The 20,719-nt window shown below is 37.8% G+C and overlaps 1 protein-coding gene and 1 pseudogene across 1 annotated transcript; one reads left to right on the forward strand and one right to left on the reverse strand.

The window, feature by feature from the left end:
* The first annotated feature begins 28 nt into the window (after positions 1 to 28).
* On the forward strand, positions 29 to 2,818 carry LOC131803415 (transmembrane 9 superfamily member 2-like; annotated as a pseudogene).
* Positions 2,819 to 5,708: 2,890 nt separating this feature from the next.
* LOC101901471 (carcinine transporter) lies at positions 5,709 to 18,355 on the reverse strand. The gene is given in 16 exon segments (XM_059124610.1): positions 5,709 to 5,728; positions 5,731 to 5,772; positions 5,775 to 5,980; positions 6,045 to 6,217; position 7,982; positions 9,088 to 9,197; positions 9,200 to 9,294; positions 9,352 to 9,614; positions 9,669 to 9,757; positions 9,759 to 9,847; positions 9,850 to 10,035; positions 14,220 to 14,315; positions 14,318 to 14,477; positions 14,675 to 14,848; positions 17,702 to 17,929; positions 18,002 to 18,355. Coding segments are annotated over 16 exon segments (2,034 nt in total). The 5' UTR covers positions 18,104 to 18,355.
* Between the last annotated feature and the right edge of the window lie 2,364 nt (positions 18,356 to 20,719).

Genomic DNA, 20,719 nt, shown 5'->3' on the forward strand with positions numbered 1-20,719 from the left:
GGTATGGTGGCCATGATTATTTGCGACCCTACACAAGACATTGCCCGTTACAAATCAAATGAAAGGGTGAAGATGCCCATGAGGAGTTTGGTTGGAAATTGGTACATGGTGATGTTTTCCGTCCACCACGTAAGGTATGCTGTTGTCGGTGTTCTTGGGCTCGGGTATTCAGGTCTTTTGCATGACTTTGATTACATTGGCCTTTGCCTGTTTGGGATTCCTTCGCCAGCTAATCGTGGTGCCTTGATGACATGTTCCATGGTTGTTGTTTGTGGCATTGGGTACACCGGCTGGCTATGTATCGGCCCGCATCTATAAGTTTTGGCGGCATCAAATGGAAGAGTAATGTTTTTTGACATCTATGCTGTGTCCAGGTAAGTGGATGATAAAAAGTATATAAGTTTTGTTGTTTCAAATAGACTCAATTCCCTTCTTGTTTCTGTGAAAAAATGATATTTTCTAGTGAGTAGACAGACAGTGGTTAAGTCTTGAATGTTTAAATACCAACTAAGACGTTATGCCACCAAAAAACTAGAACTGCAAGAATGTACAATTTTGTACTACAATCGAAAACCAGTAAGGAAAAGTCAAATGTCGGACGGGGCCGACTATATTATACCTACACAACTATGCATATTTAGTAGAGCTCCCGTAACAATAGTTTATTTGATTATACCACCTATCAACATTTGGCCTTAGAGCAGTATAGTTTTGGTTTCTGAGAAAACTTATACATGGGAGCATATCCAATTCTGAATCGATTTTAACCAGATTTGACGGAGACATTTTAATCTCTTATACGAAATAATATTGCTATAGAGTGCATGATATCACTTCGAGAAGGATTATATTAAACATATGTATCGCCGCCGAGTTCCACAAAATGGAAAAGTATGTCCGAAATGCATTCCATTTGGGCTGATATTAGCCATTATTAGCACAATAAACCCAAATTGGCTGAAGATATATATGGGTGCTTTATCCAAATCTGAACCGATTTTGATAAAATTTGCCAGAGGTATTTCCGAGCTCTACAAGATATCTGGTAAAAAAGATCATTGTTGTCGAATGCATATTACGAATGCGAGAGACTTAACACCAAATCGGATGAAACATATATATGGGAGCTATTGCTATATGTGAACCGATTTTCACCCAAATTTGATGTACTTGCTTCTAGGATAAATTGAGTCGTAATTACCAAATTCAGGTAATTCGGACTTATATTGGCTATTTGGTGCATAATAAACCCGAAATCAGCTGAAGATATATATGGAGCTATATCCAAATTTGAACCGATCTTGAAAAAATTTGGCAGAGGTATTTCTGGCAGTATCTGATATATGGACCAAATATCATTGTTGTCCAATGCATATTACGATGTGAGGGACCTAAACACCAAATCGGAAGAAACATATGGAAGCTAAAACTATATCTGAACCGAGTTTCTGGAATTTATACAGTCGGGAATTGCCAACATGTCCATTTGGGCTGATATTAGCCATTTGGTGCACAATAAACCTGATATCGATAAGATATCCTCCCATATCCTAATCTGAACCGATCTCGATAAAATTGACAGAGGTATTTTCGAGCAATTCTTATTTCCAGTAGCAATATTGTTCTTGTGGAGAGCATATTACGCATGTTAGGGACTTAAAACCCAAAATCGGATGAAACATATATGGGAGTTATAGCTATATCTGATTCGATTTTCAACCAAATTTTATGTCCTTGCTTCTAGACTGAATCGGTCGGATCTGCCAAAATTCAGGTCATTTGGACCGATATTGGCTATTTAGTGCACAATTTACCCGAAATCGGATGAAGATATATATGGGAGCTATATCTAAATTTCAATAGGGTATATCCTTGGGCCAACAAATATTGTTTGGAAATTTCATCTCAATCGGACAATAAATGCGAACTGCATTTTGTTCACAAGAACATGGACGGATGGACAGACGGACTGACATACATAAATCGACTAAGAAAGCGATTCTATGAAGATCCTCAAAAGTAACTATGGTCTATCTCGCTTCCATTTGTATTAAATTTAATATTTATTGTCTTATCTTTGCAGCATTGTCTTTGGCCTCTTCTTTGTAATGAATCTCGTTTTGTGGGGTGAGGGATCATCCGGTGCTGTGCCCTTCAGCACCCTGATTGCTCTGCTGGCTTTGTGGTTTGGCGTTTCGGTACCTCTAACATTTGTGGGTGCCTACTTTGGTTTCCGTAAAAGGTAAGTTTTCAAAGACATTTTCAAGTTACTTTTAATAATTCCTGTTACTTTTCTTTCAGTCCTTGAACACCCCGTACGCACAAATCAAATACCGCGTCAAATCCCGACCCAATCGATTTATACTCACCCTTCCTGGCATTATTATGGGTGGCGTCTTACCCTTTGGCTGTATTTTCATCCAGCTCTTTTTCATACTCTCCTCAATTTGGTCGAACCAAATGTACTACATTTCGGTTTCCTGTTCTTGGTCTTTGTAATTTTGGTTATCACTGTTCGGAGACGACAATTCTGTTGTGCTATTTCCATCTGTGTGCAGAGGACTATCATTGGTGGTGGCGTTCGTTCTTGACGTCTGGCTTTACGGCCGTATATCTTTTCATTTATTGTTGCCATTATTTTGTGACAAAACTATCGATAAAAGATGCTCCCTCGACTTTCCTGTACTTTGGCTACACGGCAATTATGGTATTCCTATTTTTCTTGCTGACCGGTTCGATTGGTTTCTTTGCCTGCTTCTGGTTTATACGCAAAATTTACAGTGTTGTAAAAGTGGATTAAACTGGAGTATACATTTAAAATGGCTTTATTTTACGATTGAATAGCTTTTAAGCTATTATAATATTATTATTTTTTTTATTATAATTGTGTTGTGACTCCTCCCATGTCGCGTCTGTCATTGTCGTTGGCCAGAAGGGGATTCGTGACGCATATGATAAAAATAAGAAAGAATTATATTTAAGTTGTGATTTATTTCAATATAGAATTAACGTAAAGATATGTGTCTCTGTGTGTGTTCTGTTCGTTTATTTTTTTCTCTCTCTGTAAATTGAATGAAATTGAGGCTGTCCATAGAAGCATAATTATTGAAAGTTTGGCCATCGATGATTTGTGTTTTTGTTTTTCTAATTCAGTGTATAGCTGTCACTATTTACACATATCTTTGAATGAAACGCGCAATAAATTATCCATAAAAAGCAAGCAAGTGTATTAACAAAAATCTCCTCTCCATCCAAATTTCCAAAAATTACTTTACATTCGATACGAAATGTGCAACATAGGGAATAACTTTTGATTTCTTTTGAGCTAGAAATAATATGCAAACGTTTTGAATAGTATTATTCCATAATCTGAAATATTCCGTGGAGATTATCATGTTTTTAATTGAAAGTTTCAAAATGCGTTTTTCTTATTTCAATGGAAAACTTTATATTTTAATTTAATTTTTCAAAATAACACTTCCGCCTATCAGTATCATCATCTTTTCGTTACCCATGAAAAATGGGAAAATATTCGTTTCCAATTCCTTTTCTTTGTGATTTCCGAATTTATTAATTCATGTTTATCGGTTCCAATTACTTCTTGCGCAAGTATTTTTTTGTATTTGATTTTTAATCAAATTTGTTTTGTCCATATTCTAAATTCGTATTTAATATGTAGAGAAGACAATGATAATATAATGTTATTGCCATTTCTTTTTGTAAGATAAACAACTGCAAAAACAAATAAAAAGAATGAAAAAAATATAGTAATGATAATAATTTCATATAACGTAATAATTAGTTTAAATATTTAAACTATATTTAATAAATAAAACAAAACAAAAATGTATAGACTACAAGAAATTTGTTGATTTTTTCCTTTTGACGAAATCTTTGTTAATTTTTAAAATTAACTGCTACGCCCATAAAGGCTTGTGAGGTTGATGAGGGACGCGGAGACTCTAAAGGAATTCTAAGATTGAGAGAATGCTTGCATAAAGTAGAGATATCAACAGAGAATGTATACCGGACAATAAAAACTAACCCAAATAAAACCAATAGAAAAGTCAATTCGGGCGGGGCCGACTATATGATACCCTAACCACTATGCATATTTAGTAGAGCTCCCGTAACAAAAAATTATTTGAAGTAGATCATATCACCTATCACATTTGGCTTTAGAGCAGTTCTAATTTGGATTCAGAGGGAAGTAATATATAGGAGCATATCCATTCTGAATCGATTTTCACTGGATTTGAAGAAGACATTTTTATCTTTTATACCAAATAACATTGCCATAGAGTGCATGATATCACTTCGAGAAGGATTATATTAAAAAATATATATCGGAGCCGAGCTCCACAAATATAAACGGACGTCCCGAATTCAATCCATATGGGCTGATATTAGGCATAACTTGCACAATAATCTGAAATCGTATTAAGAATCTCAATAAATTTGGCAGAAGTATTTATGGGCTGTATCTGATGTCTGGTACCATGCATATTACGAATGTGAGGGACTTAAACCCCAAATCGGATAAACATATATATGGGAGCTATAACTATATCTGAGCCAATTTTCACCAAATTTGATGTACTTGCTTCTAGACTAAATTGGTCGGATGTACAAAATTCAGGACTTTTGGACAGATATTGGCCATTTGGTGCACAATTAACCGAAATCGGTTGAAGATATATGTGGAGCTATAGCCAAATCAGAACCGATTTTGATAACATTTGGCAGAGGTATTTCTGGACTGTATCTGATATCTTACCAAATATCATTGCTGTCAAATGCATATTACGAATGTGAGGGACCTTAAGCCCAAAATCGGATGAAACATATATATGGGAGCTATAGCTATATCTGAACCGATTTTCACCAAATTTGATGTACTTGCTTCTAGACTGAATTCGGTCGGATCTGCCAAAATTCAGGTCATTTGTATCGATCTTGGCCATTTGGTGCACAATTAACTCGAAATCGGATGAAGATATATATGGGAGCTATATATCCAAATCTTAGCCGATCTCGATAAAACTTGGCAAATGTATTTCCGAGCTCTATACGATACCTGGTACCAAATATCATGCAGTCGAATGCATATTACGCATGTGAGAGACTTAAAACCTTAAATCGGATGAACATATATGAATCTATGGGAGCTATAGCTATATCTGAACCAAATTTGATGTACTTGCTTCTAGACTGAATTCGGTCGGATCTGCCAAAATTCAGGTCATTTGGACAGATATTGGTTTTAGTGCACAATTTACCCTAAATCGGATGAAGATATATATGGGAGCTATATCTAAATTTGAACCGATTCTCACCAATTTCAATAGGGTTTGTCCTTGGGCAAACAAATATTGTTTGGAAAATTTCATCTCAATCGGACAATAAATGTGAACTGCATTTTGTTTACAAGAATACATGGACGGACGAACTACATGCATAATCGTGGTGTAGGGTATAAAAAGTTGTCAGGTCATATTTTGGGCCCTTAAACATTTTGTAGATCTAAAAAATGTCCCTTAAATGAACGAAAAAATCGGATTGATTAACATTTTTTATTGGCCAACAATTTGCTACCTTTTCAAAGGCGCTTTATTAACTTAGAAATAAGTTTACATTTAACATCGGATTAAGGATACAATACTGATATTATTTCATATTTATTATTGAACTATATTCGCAAACGCCTCTCATATCCAATGAGTTAATGCATAGTTCCGTCTTGTGTCCTCTGAGTATCCATAACACTCATCGGCGCACCAGCCTTCGCATTGATGGTCTAGTGGGACGATTAACATCCAAGGGGTACGTTCATCGATAATCGATTTGGGACGTGAACGCACCGAATGTCGTTTCGATGACGAGCTGAGGATGTTTTCATTTCCAACTCACATCGGACCCAGCATTTGATGCCAAGACATCTAGATTTTCATAGGATGCCTGCTGAGATGTTAAGGTTTGACTAAAATGAAATAAGAGGTAATGTGAATTGGAAATGTTAAATGGCAAGAAGTTGATATTCTTACATTTCTGGCTTACAGCTGCAACAGTTTTTGATCGTCCAATCCTTGCCAAATTCTTCGCCCTCCTCGATGGTTTGCGGCAAACGATGATGTAGGGTTTCGGGCAAACGCAAACCTGTAATGCCGCCCAGCATTGACATGAAACCCATTATTACCAATGGTAGTTTGAGATTCTCCTTGCCCTGGAAATAAAAATCGTTTCGTTAGCAAGATTATGACTTACAAAAAATATTTAAAAAATCAGGGTTAAATTGTAGTCTCGATCTCTGGTTCTTTATAAATATATCTCGACCAAAGACAAAATGGCGCCCAATATAAAACTATGTTTATAAAGCACCACAAAATGAAAATAATAAAATACTTATATTGTTGGTTAACCATCGCCAAAGAACCAAATAGACATTTTCAATCAAATCGAGGGAAAATGTGACTAAGGCCATGGTACAATGAAGACAAGGTAGGCTATCTTTGAAAAAATTGCAAGTATAAAGGTCTACTGTTTGGCTTGTAATGTCAAATTACTATCAAAACAATAAAAAGCAAACAACTTGTTGCATTGATTTGAATAAATAATTTCAAACCGCGAAAAATGAATGAAAGGTCAAATTTATTTTCAAAATTATGTTCTATATATCTCTTATGGTTTATTTCGCCACAAAAACTGTAGATTTTGTCGATGCATACGTTGCAATAAGCATTTTGAAAACACCCAAATTTGAATATTTTCTGAACAATTTTTTATTATTGAAAAAATACACCACATAAACAATGAAGTTGACATATTAGGCCGGAAAAAAAAAAAAAATAAAATCATGTGGTAGTTCTGCTCTACTTTGAATTCATTGTACCATGACTAAGCTAAAATAAGAGTAACTATACATGAGATCTCTATTACCTGGCGCAGTCAGTTCTTTGGGAATTCTGACATTTTAAAGTGTGTAACAGTCGGTTTATAACCATGACTATATATCACCCAGACTCCACTTCGAATCACTGGACATCTACATACCTAGCAGGGACATTTGGACAGAAACATTCCACTTTTCACGGTATAGCCGTCTACACCGATGGCCCACAGATGGAAAGTGTTCTGCGGAAGCATGAATACTCTTTCAAAAAACAAGGACTGTAGCGTATTCCAGACAGAGATCTTTGCTATGAGAAAGCCATAGAATTGCTAGTAAATAGAATCAATGAACTGAACTGCCCCGAAAGCACTAAATTCATGTACTACTAAATTTACGGAAATTCAGGAAAAGTTAGTCATCCTTTAAGCTTTGTTGGGTTCCAGGCCATTGTTAAATCTCAGGCAATGAATTAGCAGATGGAACTGGCCATATAATTGCTAGTAAATAGAATCAATGAACTGAACTGGCCCCGAAAGCACTAAAAGCACATGTACCATTAAATTTACGGAAATTCAGGAAAATGTTAAGTCATCCTTTAAGCTTTGTTGGGTTCCAGGCCATTGTTAAATCTCAGGCAATGAATTAGCAGATGAACTGACAAGACGTGGATCCGAATCAATTGACATTGAGGTCGACAATTTGATTAGAACAGCATTGAGCCACTTGCTTTGAGTGATGTACGAGCATTATTCCGGGAGATTTCAATGAAACGTGCTAAATGAAAGAGGATGTAATGTCTCGAAGAAAATTTGACCGACACTCTCCAAAAAGAGAACTAGGTCGCTTATCTTCATCATAGCGAAATTAGACCTAAAAACTTGCGGTGGAATTATCCAGGTCACAGTAACATAAGGCCATCCATTCAAGTGGGGTGGCGACGACAACCGATTACTGCAGGCTCCTTTTACCACGGCAACGGTACTACAATACCGGATTGACCAGATATAGCAATAACCCAATTTCGGCCAAACATGTTCGTGTTTGTTTATTTTTCTCCGGATTCTTTAGTCCATGCTGGGATCGAAGAAAAACCCTGGATTGTTCTGTTCTGTTTATCAGAACACCATCCAACACAGAATTGTATCGGTGCGATGCTATGGATGCAGATGATGTGCGCTCTTCAGAAATTGTTCCGGATTAAGTCGGTTGCCCACTATGAGTTGTGTATTCCGTCCTAGTTAATGATCAGGGGCAGAGCAGATGACTGCTCCACATATGCGTGGTAAACGAAGATTCCCCACCCGAACAAGAGAAGTGTGTCACAAGATTCTAGAGGTCAACATGTTCCATCGTCCGCGTAAGCCACAGCTATCTGCGATAAAATGAAAAGTAGGAACAAGAACTGCGACAGGATGCCTCCTCATGACACCAGTGGTCCATCTAACGAGGAGACTAAGGTCCTTCCCGTACGTCAGCATAATCATATGCTTTCGTTGCAGTACCTGCTTGGGTGTTATCGTGAGTGTCATCATGTGATGGATACAACCCCCCACCAAGGCGTCTAAGCAAGGACATACACGAGAAGGTCCAACGCTATAAGAGAGAACCTCTAGATCAAGAAGCCTATCAGGCAGGTCTGAGTGGCATTCATACAGATGCAATTGCTATCAGCAATTACGGGATCAAGCCGTATTCGGAGTCCACCCCCATCCATTGCAGCTGAAGAACGTCAGCTGCCTAGACAAACGAGGTTGGTGTAGTCGTCTCAATTCGTACTGGGTACGATAATGTGCGTGACGTATGCCCGGCGTGTGGTACAGGCTAGCACAATACGATGCACCCCCTACTCACTCCAGAATCCCGCTACAGTCTGTTAAGTAGCCTTATTTTTAAACCAAACACCATATGTACCACTGTAACTGGTACATAACTGTTACTTGTAGGTTGAATACAAATTAATATTGAGAGACGGACGGACAACACACATAGCTAGATTGACACAGCTCGGCGAGAAAGGAAGGTCCATAATTAAACATCCTAAGGTCTCCGGTTCACATATTTCGAGGTGTTACAACATTGTGGCTCAACCAAACTTATAAAACCCCCAATACATAGGGTTGTAGAGTATAAAAACGGAAAGCTGGGCAATTAATCCTTCGAATCTGAAATAGATAAATCTTAATAAAGTTAATCATAACTTACCAATATAGGTAACAAAGGTGATAACAATAAGACCTAGACCACCGACATAACGTGGAAACGGCCAATACAATACCTTCCCGAACTTGGGTGTGGGATAAAGTTCGCCCGGCAAAAAGGATAGATAATCAAAAGGGAAGCGGATAACAATGCCTTGGAAATATACGATACAATATAAGAGGCGCATCTAACGGCATCATGCGGAAGTCAGTACAGTGATGATCACAGTGCTACCGCCACTGAAAAAAATATGACAAGATTATGAATGACTCCTATTAATTCAATTCTCTTCATATATACTTACCCCAAAATCATGGATAACGACAAAGGCCAGCCGCCGTCCCCATGTATCCTGAGATACCAACATACCAAGTAGCTTGGTATCTCAACAGCTGCCGACAAAAAGAAGCTAACATATGATTGCTGCCCAAAGAGGGGGCCATAATAACTTAGACCCAAATATACAGTTTCATTGGCAAACCAACTAAGGGTAATAAGCAGGGTCTTCAAACGCATATTGGGAGTTCTGTAAACGGGATTATTATTAATTTTGATGATTTGTTTCTTTTTTTTACCTTACCTGCATAAATCGGAAACTCCAGCGTTCACATGCTTCTTCTTCTCTTTTAATTTGTCACGCGAAATTTGAGCTTCTAATTTGGTTTTAATAAACCGGTGGAAATTCATGACCATTTACCCTTGCCATATTCTCTAGAATTTTTAGAGCTTCTTCAAGTCTTCCTCTCATCAGTAGCCACGTGGTGATTCGGGCATAATGAATAGGTAGAGAAAATAAGCATAGAACGGCACAGAGGTGTAGTAGGAGAGTTTAACCCAATCCCTTTCTAGATATGTTACAACGGATAATATCATAATAGCCGAGGTGTAAAAGGTACACGTCATAACGGTTACAAATGAACGATAGTTTTCTCCGACCAGCTCGAGAGCTGTAATGGTGAGAGAGAGAGAGAGAGAGGAAGGAGAGAAATAAGTTATTTATAAAATTCTGTACTCAGTGTAATTTTAATAATTGTTGGCCAACTAACACTGTGCACATTATAAAAGTAGAGCTAACATACGTAAAAAGCAGCTAAGTTCGGTCGGGCCGACTTTTAATACCATCCACAATTTTGAAGGATCTTGAATAATTAAAAAAAAACAACGTAGAAAAATACCACTTTAATGAAAGTAGCCACAAAGAATCCTTGTGTAGAATTTCAGACAATTCCCATTGAAAATCTGCCTAAAAACATCAAAAAACCGAATATCGGGAGGTACATTTATATGGGGGCCATACGATATCGTGGACCGATATAGTCAATCTTTGAACTTGACCTGAAGCACACAAAAGACTGATCTGTGAAAATTTTAAGCTTCCTAGCATAATTTGTTTCGACTATAGCGAGATTACAACAGATGTACGGATAAACGGACGGACGGACAGGGCTAATCGCATTAGAATTTACGCTGATCAAGAATATGTAGACTTTGTTAGGTCTAAAATTATTATTTCTATTAGTTGCAAACGAAGTGATGAACTTAATATGCCTTCCATACTATGTTATGGTGGAGGGTATAAAAATGACATTCATACTGTAATGGTTAACTACATCGGTGACTTTATCAGAATCAATAGATACTCAGTCTTGTATCGTTGGACCTCTCTCTGTAGATCATGCATGTCATTCCTGCCACACCTGGGTGAATTTTGTCCACCATAAGGGATAGGGTGACTCATAGAGCATATGATTATGCTGACGTAAGAGAAAAACTTCGTTTTCTTATGTACACTGTCCACTGGAGTCATGAGGAGGCGCCCTGAGCGGCATTCTGGCGGGTTTGAATATTTATACCCTACACCACAAGGTGGTCAGGGTATTATGTGTTTGTGCATTTGTTTGTAACAGGCAAAGGAAACGAGATAGACTCATAGTTCCTTTTGATGATCCGCATAGAATCACATTCTGAGTCGATTTATGCATGTCCGTCCGTCCGTCTGTCCATGTATTTTTGTAAACAATGTACAGGTCGCATTTATTGCCCGATCCAGATGAAATTTTGCACAGATCATTTGTTTGGCCCACGACGAACCCTATTGAAATTGGAGATAATCGTCAAAATTTAGATATAGCTCCCATATATATCTTCGCCCGATTTGCCATTTAGTGTGCACCAAGCGTGTAAGATCAGCCAGAATTGCATGGAATTTTGCACATACACTCAATTAGGCCTGAAAATATGTATGCCAAATTTGATCGAAATCGTTCAGATATAGCTATAGTTCCCATATATATTGTTCATCCGATTTGTTATTTTTGTCCACCGCCGCCGTAATAGCACTCTGCGACAACATATTTGGGGAAATATTTTAAATACAGCTCAGAAATACATTTGCTAAACTTTATCGAGATCGGTTCAGATTTGGATAGCTCCCATATATAACTTCGTCCGATTTACCTTTTATTGGGCACCAAACCGTCTAATATTTGTCCAAATGGGATGGAATTTGGCACTTACGACCGAATTGAGTCTAGAAGCTATATGTCAAATTTGGTGAAGATCGTTCAGATGTAGCTATAGCTTCCATATATATTATTCATCCGATTTGTTATATTTGTTACCCACAACCGTAAAATGCACTTTGTAACAACGATATTCAGGAAATATATCAATACAGCTCGGGAAATATCTTTGCCAAATTTTATCGAGATCGGTTCAGATTTGGATATAGCTAACATATATATCTTTATCCGATTTCAAAATATTGTGCACCAAATGGGCAATACAAGTCCGAATTTAAAGACAAATGCTTCGGCATATTTAGTCCTTTGAACTTTAAATTATAATTATACTCATAGGGTGTATGATTGTATTCTCCCATAAAAACTTTTAATTGTTATGTGGAGCTCTACTAAATTAGCAAAGTGGTGTAGGGTATCATAAAGTCGGCCCCGCCCGACTTTAAGACTTTCTTCACTGGTTTTCCAGTGTGTTGTACTCGTATTCGTAGATCACACTGGAGCCGCATAGCTATCCACAGACCACTACATATATAGCTCGGCCTGTCCTGGTTAAATCTTCGAATAATATGTGTGGATGTGGCGTACAATGCTGTTGCAGACGGCAGCCGTGTTGATGGTTGGCCACCGATGCTGTAGAGGAGCAATACCTCAAGAGTCTTTGCCACTGGTGACAAAAGCGAAATTGGCCTGTATAATTCGCATTTGCTTTCATACTTGTTTGGCTTCAGTAGAGGGACCACCCAGCCTGTTTTCTAGGCGGTTGATTAAGGACTAAGATACCCGACTCCCGGTGTATTCAGTTGTTTCAATATTACCATTGACATTCCGTCCGGGCCTAATGCTTGGATGACTTAGTCTTAGTATACTCTGGTGATACATCAGTGGTGGGAACATATCTTATACGATGTAGTACTCTTGGCTTAGCATCATCACTCTTGGGGCGCTCGACAATTTGTAGGTCAAAATATACATCGAACATTTTGGATCAGCCACCGTTACTTCGTTAACAGTTATTGAAGACTTATCATCATTTTGCCGATAGCGATTATCCACAGCTTACTCACATCGGTTCCAATGTTGCAACACTTCAGATGGTCTAGCCACTTTTTCCTCTTAACCTTTTGACTTTCACTGCCAGTTCGCTGATTCTGGCATCAGTAGATTTGACTCGCCGAGCTCATCACCCCCATTCGCTAGTCCTGCTGCATCTGCTGCGAAATTTGATCTCATATATGGTGATAGACCATAAGGTATATAGAGAGCGACTGCAGCTTTGTTGATGTCTTGGAAAACCATTTTTGCTCCCGAGCATCAGGAGTGTTGGACAGTTTCCGAAGGGTAGATTGGTGAATTCTCTGATTTCTGGCCAGTAAGCTTTTCCGTGGTTAACGCGATTCACCGGTGTTAAAAGGCGGGATGTATATATTAAGGACCTTTACCTCAGCAGTTCCACACTTGACTTCTACTCCCGTACATCCCATGAACGGATCACTCAATACTAGCTCCGGAATACTAATCCTCCACCTCCACTTCTGGTAAACATTACAACGTAATGTGCTGCAATTTTCATTGAGTTTCGATTCATTTTCCGCTTCGATTAAAATGTTCCTCTGATTCATAAATTCTACTATTAGTTTTACCTCGGAGTCCGTTGAAATTGATTTGCCAAAAATATCATAATCCGGAACTGGAACATTAACATGTGGCGTAAGATGTTTCGGGTAGGTTTGATGTTGTCGGTTCAACACTCCGACAACGACTCGGGCGTTTTGAAGACCAAGGGGCAGAATCGCCAGGAACTACATTGTTGCAGCACAATGAAATTAAATCCCTTTGGAGGTAGTCTCCCAACCGGCTTAGTTGGGAACAATTCCTTAAATGTACCCTCTGCATGTATTCTCTACACGTATTCTCTGCATTCATTATATCGCAACCAGGCAGATCTGTGGTGTATGATGTTTTGACAAACCGAACAGAATTTTGGACCGCGATTTGCTTCAATCCTGGCACGCTCCAAATCTGGGATATGCTGTCCCCAAAGCAGAAAAATTAACTAACAAGACTAAGGGTATCGTAGGACCCACCGCCGCAATATTGATAAATAGTGCCGATACATGTGTCTTCTCTTTTTATACGTTCCACCATTCTATGGAGAGTATATTAGCTTTGTCATTTCATTTGGAGCTCCTCAAAATATTCATGATAGACCCTATAAAGTATATGTATTCTGGACCAGCGTAAAATTCTAAGACGATTTAGCGATGCCCGTCTGTTTGTCTGTAGCAATCACGCTATCTTTCGAACGAATTGCACCTTCGAAATGGTGCGGAGTATTAAAAGTTCGGCCCGGCCGAACTTAGCTGCTTCTTTACTTGTTAGCTCTACTTTCACTATTTAAGGTGGGAATACATAAAGGATGTATTCCCACCATTACTGAGTTTATCCAGCAATTCAAAAAAAAAAAAAAATGAATTTTGTCGCACAGTGTAATAAATCAAAAAAATTTTTTTTCTCGAAAAAAAATCTTCCTTTGATTATTTCCTTTTTTTAAATAAATTTTCAATATCAATTAGATCTATAATTTTTAAAATTATCTCTTGAATACTCACATATAATAAATGGAATTTGATATACAGCGGGTATGGTTAGACCCACAATAACTCGACTTCCAGCCCATGTCCAAAAATCCTTGCTTATCGATGTATAAGACTGCCGATCAGTAATGTGGCCAAACAAACGAAATACGATGTCCTCCGACCGGCACGATCATTTAACAAACCAAACAAATACACGCCAATCGGGCCGCCAACATTTAGGGCTGCCAAACCAATTGTGGGATAAATGTCCTTGTCACATACTAAATCATACTAAAGAGAATAAACGTTAAAATAACTCGTCATAGATTCCACAAGGTGGCACAGCATTTTTAGGGAATGAAATGATTTTTTTCGAAAACTAGCATTACCTACGCACACACACACATATATGATTGCTATGAAAGTTAGAAAAGAAGCCTTAGATTAAGTTGTTTGATTTAATTGTTTAGTGAAGGAGCCTTCCATACGTCGATTACAATCGAGGACCACACTTCGGTGGTATCGTATTCCCAACCCTCTCGGCATTTTTCAATTGGCCAAGATGGGTCCGGTTTCAAGTCATTAATGGTGGTATTTTCAAGAAGTTGTAACCAATTGACCGCATATCTGTAGCATTTACTATGTTCACCGGTGTGATGATCCTGTAAAAGAGAAATAACGAGTTATTCCACATTTCAAATGCAATTCTCTATATGAATAAATACATTTCGAAAGGGAATGTCAAGAGTCGGTCGGGGTCCGGTAAAATTCGGTTGAATATGAAAAAATCTATTACCGATATATTTGGTGAGCAATAACCGTAAAATCGGATGAAGATGTATATGGAAGCTGTATAAAAATCTGAACCGATGTCGATAAAATTTGGCAGATATATTTTCGAGCAGTATCTGATGCCCGGTATCAAATATCTTTGTTGTGGGGTGTATACAGGGTGAGATAAAAAATACTGCAACTGCTGTTGGAATGTTCAAGGTCTGTTTGCGTGCCCAAGGCTTTAATACACCCTCCAGAATATTTTCGCGACAATATTCGGCATTTATTTTGATGCAACGGTCGATTAATACGAGCACAGAGCGACCATCGGCTGTTATGGCGGTCCACACCATTACCATGGCCGCCGCTTGAGTTCTGGTGGCCAACCGAAGGTGCACATTTTCAGCTGACCTCTTTGGCAAGTAAACACGATCATTTTGTTGTTTACGAACTGCTGGACAACAAATGTTTTCTCATTGGAGAAACCCAAATTCGGCAGTTCACCACTTTCGGCCCAGCGAAGCAACTCTTTGGCTCTTTTGAGTCTATTTTCCTTTTGTTTCGATGTAAGTTCCTGCACTTACCCCGAGCTCATTTTCAATATTTGCCGAATGGAATATTGCGATATGTTCAGCTCACGAGCCATTTTTCGGCCACTGCGACGCGGGTTTCGATCAAGTCGCTTTTTAACTTTTCGAACAATTTCTGCAGATGTTGCTGTTTTCTTCCGTCCACTTCCTTGACGTCGGGCTACGCTACCAGTATTAAGGTACCGAGCTCAAAAGATTTAGTCACATTTAAATGCTGGAGTGCTCTAACGATAGCCTCTTGTGGTTGTCCAGCCAAATATAAAGAAATCACACTATCGCGCTTGAATTCCATCACGAATAACTTTTTTCTGGAAAATTCTCACCAAATGCTTTTGTACGCTTGTAAACAATACAATGAGCTGTCACTGGAATAATTTTAACAGCTGTGGACGAGTGGCTTAGAAATGACAGCAGTCTGAAGTTGGTTTTTATTAAGTTTTTTTCATCTTACCCTGTATATGGGAGCTATAGCAATATCTGAACCGATTTTCCGCAAATTTGATGTACTTGTTTCTAGGATGAATTTAGTCGGAATTGCTCAAATTCAATCCATTTGGGCTGAAATTAGCCATTTGGTGGACAGTAAACCTGATATCGGATAAATATATACATGGGAGCTATATCTTAATCTGATCCGATCTCGATAAAATTTGAAAGAGATATTTTTAAGTAGTTTTAAGCTATAGCGATATCTGAACCGATTTTCTTCAAATTTGATGTACTTACTTCTAGACTGAATTCGGTCGGATGTGGCAAAATTCAGGCCATTTGGACCGATATCTGCCATTTGGTGTACAATTAACCCGAAGTCGGTTGATGATATATATGGGATCTATATCTAAATTTTGAACCTCTCAACCCAAATGGGGTTCGTCCGTGGGCTGAACAAATATTGCTTGGAAAATTTCTCATTATTCTGATAATAAATGCGGCATGTATTTTGTTAACAAAAATACATCGACAGAAGGACGTACGGACGGACTGACATACATAAATGGACTCAAATGCACAAAGACATAATACCCTTAGCACTATTTGGTGTAGGACTATAAAAAATGGAGTAAACGTGGGGATACATAAGAACATTTTTTTCTGGCATAAATCATCTACTGTTTTTTTTTGTTTTGTAAAATGTAAAAGAGCGTAGAACGGATTTTAGGTTGACCTTGTAGAGACTAAAATTGAAAATACATAAAGCGCTTATTTGGCTGGCTTAATTCATCGCATGGCTTCTTCGGAAATGAACAAAGGAACCTAGGGTCAAAATCGAACTAAGTCAACCTAAAACTCCTTTGTTCCTCTACGAAGAAGCCCACCTTAAGTGTTTTAAGGTGAGAATACATAAAACGTTTTTTGACAGGCTTAAGTCATCGTTTGGCTTCTTTGTAAATTAACAATGCAAAGACCTAAAATGGTAAAGACTGGACAAAATGCATAATGGAAAAATAGTTAATGTGAAAAATATATAGAGGCGCTTCTCACAACAGTGACATGTTAGCATAAAAATTATATTTACAGAGCAATTTTAAGAATAAAATTTTGTGTAAACCAAAAATTTGAACTAAAAATTGCATCTCACTGACGTTTGAATATTGCATTTGCTGTTAAAACAACTTAACATTGGTGATTATGTTGTTATGATATCGTAACAACAGAGGTATTTACACCTGGTGACAATATTTTGACTCTGACTTGTCCCATCTTTATACTTCTATGTCTTTGAACAATGGAGCTTTAGGTTGACTTAGTTCAATTTCGGTACATAATTTATACTTCTTAACCCTACGATCCTTTGTTATTTTGTGAAGAAGCCAGTCGATGACTTGAGCCAGTCACACATTCCTTTTAAGCACTCTCTCCTTCAGTCCCCATAAATGACACGTGCTCAAGGCATTCACCTCGCATTAATCTCATCGTTTTGTCTCTCGCCTTTTTCCTCCACTCTTCTAAATACCGGTATGTAAACAACAATTGTTTATATTTACATTTGTTTTGAAATGTAAACAAATCACCTACATCTATCTCTTTCATACCGTTCATCAACTCTTTCACTCTGACAATGTCAATGTCACATACAATATGGCTTCCACAAAATTTCGGGAACTGTCAGATGATGAAAAAATTTTGGACATGAATCATTCATCATCTTACCATATCTGGAGGCAATGCCAATTGTTTTCTCTGTTCCACAGATGATATGTTAAGTAATTCTGGTACCCGACACCAATAATCCGTGGGCGTGTCGGCCATAAAAAGTTGATTGAAAGCACAAAAACCACATGGTATACAAGCTGGAAGACATATTCCAAAGACCAGCAATTTTTGATATTTGCCAAATTCTCCAATGGACGGCAGTAGGTCATCCAAATCGAATTGTTCCTAGAATTCAAAGCAAATTCCAATGAATTTTTCAATTGAAGGTCGTAGCCTACTTTTAGGCAATTCGCTTACATCTTCGTCTGTTTCTTGCGTCGCAGTTGGCTTAAGTGGAGTAATTGTTGGCTTCTCAACTTCGGATCCATCTTCAAAATCACTGTCATCGTCAATAGGCATTTTTTGAGTTTTCAAAACGATTTATTTATTTAACTTAAAATTTGTACGAAAAATTAACAGAGAAAACTGCAACGACCACCACCACTGCTGCTTGCTGTCATTTGTACGATGTCAAAGCGGAAAAAAATGTCTAACCATGGAAGACCGATAACTGCAGTGTTTTGATACCCCTTTGGCTAACATGGCATAGTGGAATGGTGGTGTCATTTACATCTGAATGCATGGGTTGGGAGAGTATTTAAAAAAATATAAAATCCGTTAATATTTAATTTGAAAATTAAAACTATTTATAAATTATTATTTGTATAATAAATGTAAATTAAAAAAAATAATGGTGCAAACTTATTTCCATTTGGATCAGGAACTGTCTTAAAAGTCTATTGTTTGAAGAATTATTTTGAAAATTATTTGGAAACAAGGTACAGATACGTAAAGGTGAGAGTACATGAAGGACTTTTTTGACAGGCTTAAGTCATCGGCTGGCTTCTTCGTAGAGGAATTAAGTAGTTTTAGGTTAACTTAGCTCGATTTTGGCCCTACGCTCCGAAGAACCCAGCCGATGACTTGAGCCAGTCAAAAAAGCGTTTTGTGTTTTCTCACCTTAAACACCAAGCCATGACTTTACCTTCTTAATTCTATCATGGCTAAGGGGAGTGGAAATGCCCGTATTGGTAATATTTTTGTGTTTTCGTCGTACTGCCAATTTTTTGATAACTTAAAATGTAAGCAAGTAAAAAAGCAGCTAAGTTCCGCCGGGCCGAACTTTAAATACCCTCCACCATTGGGAAGGAACTTAAAATTTCCACCAAAAAATGCCGCTTAAATTAAAACCCTTATACGAAGGCGTCCTGCATAAATAATTTTGTGTCATAGGTTTAAGTACCGAATAAAGAGAGGCACCGTTATATGTGGGCTATACGAAGACGTGGACCTGCATAGACAATTTTTTGTCATAGGCTGTAGTACCCATTACGAACTTCAAATACGGTGTATAATGTCTCTAAAATTATAACAAAACCGAATATAGGGAGGTGCTGTTATATGGGGGCGAAACGTGAACCGACATGACCCATTTACGAACTTAACCTGCCTACTGGCAAAATACACATGTGGGCAAAATGTTAGCCTTCTGTCTTAATTTGTTCGAAAGGTAGAGAAAGGTATCAACACAAGATATGTTATAGATGGTACAGATCATACCGTTCCTTCGGGTACCTCCCCCACATAGGATTGAAGATTTTTAAAAATAACAAGTAAAAAAGCTGTAAGTTCGGCCAGGCCGAACTTTGAGTACCCCTCCACCAAATTAGGCAATTAAAAAAATAAAATCCGTTAAAAATTCTGTTAAAATCTTAAAAATACTGAATGTAGCCGTATATTAGGGTCTATACAACGACGTAGACCTGCATAGGCAACTTTTGTCACAAGCTATTACAATATTTAAATGCGAAACTTCAAAAAAATCTGTTTATAATGTAGCTAAAATCATCAAAAAATCATAAATCATCATAAAATACCGAATATAGGATGGTACAATGGGGATTATAAATCGTGGACCTGCACAGACAATTTTCTGGCATAGACTGTAGTATCCATTACAAACTTCAAATACAAAATGTGAAATAACTCTGGTAAATAATGTCGCTAAAATGATCAAAATACCGAATATCAGGGGTTCCATTATATGGGGGCTATACGAAGACGTGGACCAGCGCATACATTTTTCTGTCATTGGCTGTAGTATCCAATACGAGCTTCAAATGCGAAATTTGAAACAATTCCGGTATATAATGTCGTTAAAATCATCAAAATACCGCATATCGGGAGGTACCGTTATATGGGGGCTATGCGAAGACGTGGACCTACAGGCCCATTTTCTGTCCTAAGCCGTAGTATCTATTACGAACTTTAAATACAAATTTTGAAACAATTCCGGTAAATAATGTCGCTAAAATCATCAAAATACCGCATATCGGGAGGTACCGTTATATGGGGGCTATACGAAGACGTGGACCCGCGCAGACAATTTTCTGTTATAGGCTGTAGTATTCATTACGAACTTCAAATACTGAATTTGAAATAGTTCTGGTGAATAATGTCTCTAAAATCATCAAAATACCCAATATCGGGAGGTACTGTTATATGGGGGCTATACGAAGACGTGGACCTACATGGTTCATTTTCTGTCTTGGGATGTAGTATCCATTACGAACTTCAAATACCAAATTTTAATCCATTCCCGTAAATAATGTCGCTAAAATCATCAAAATACCGCATATCGGGAGCTATACGAAGACGTGGCATGGCCCATTTTCAATACCAAAAGTCCTGCAGACATAATACATATTTGAGTAAAATTTTATCAACCTACTTCATTTTGTCCGGAAGCTAGAGTGATTTCCACAGTCGGACAGACATTGCTAAATCGACATAGAATTTTATGCTGATCAAGAATATATATACTTTGTGGGGTCTAAAATGTATATTTCGAGATGTTACAAACGAAATAACAAACTTAATATACCCTCCATACTATGGTTGAGGGTATAGAAAGCTCAAAGAAAGCGAAATAAGCATCTAATTTTTGCTAACACAAGATTTGTTGTGAATATGATG

The sequence above is a fragment of the Musca domestica genome, unplaced genomic scaffold, assembly GCF_030504385.1.
Source record: "Musca domestica strain aabys unplaced genomic scaffold, Musca_domestica.polishedcontigs.V.1.1 3, whole genome shotgun sequence".
NCBI classification, from domain to species: domain Eukaryota; kingdom Metazoa; phylum Arthropoda; class Insecta; order Diptera; family Muscidae; genus Musca; species Musca domestica.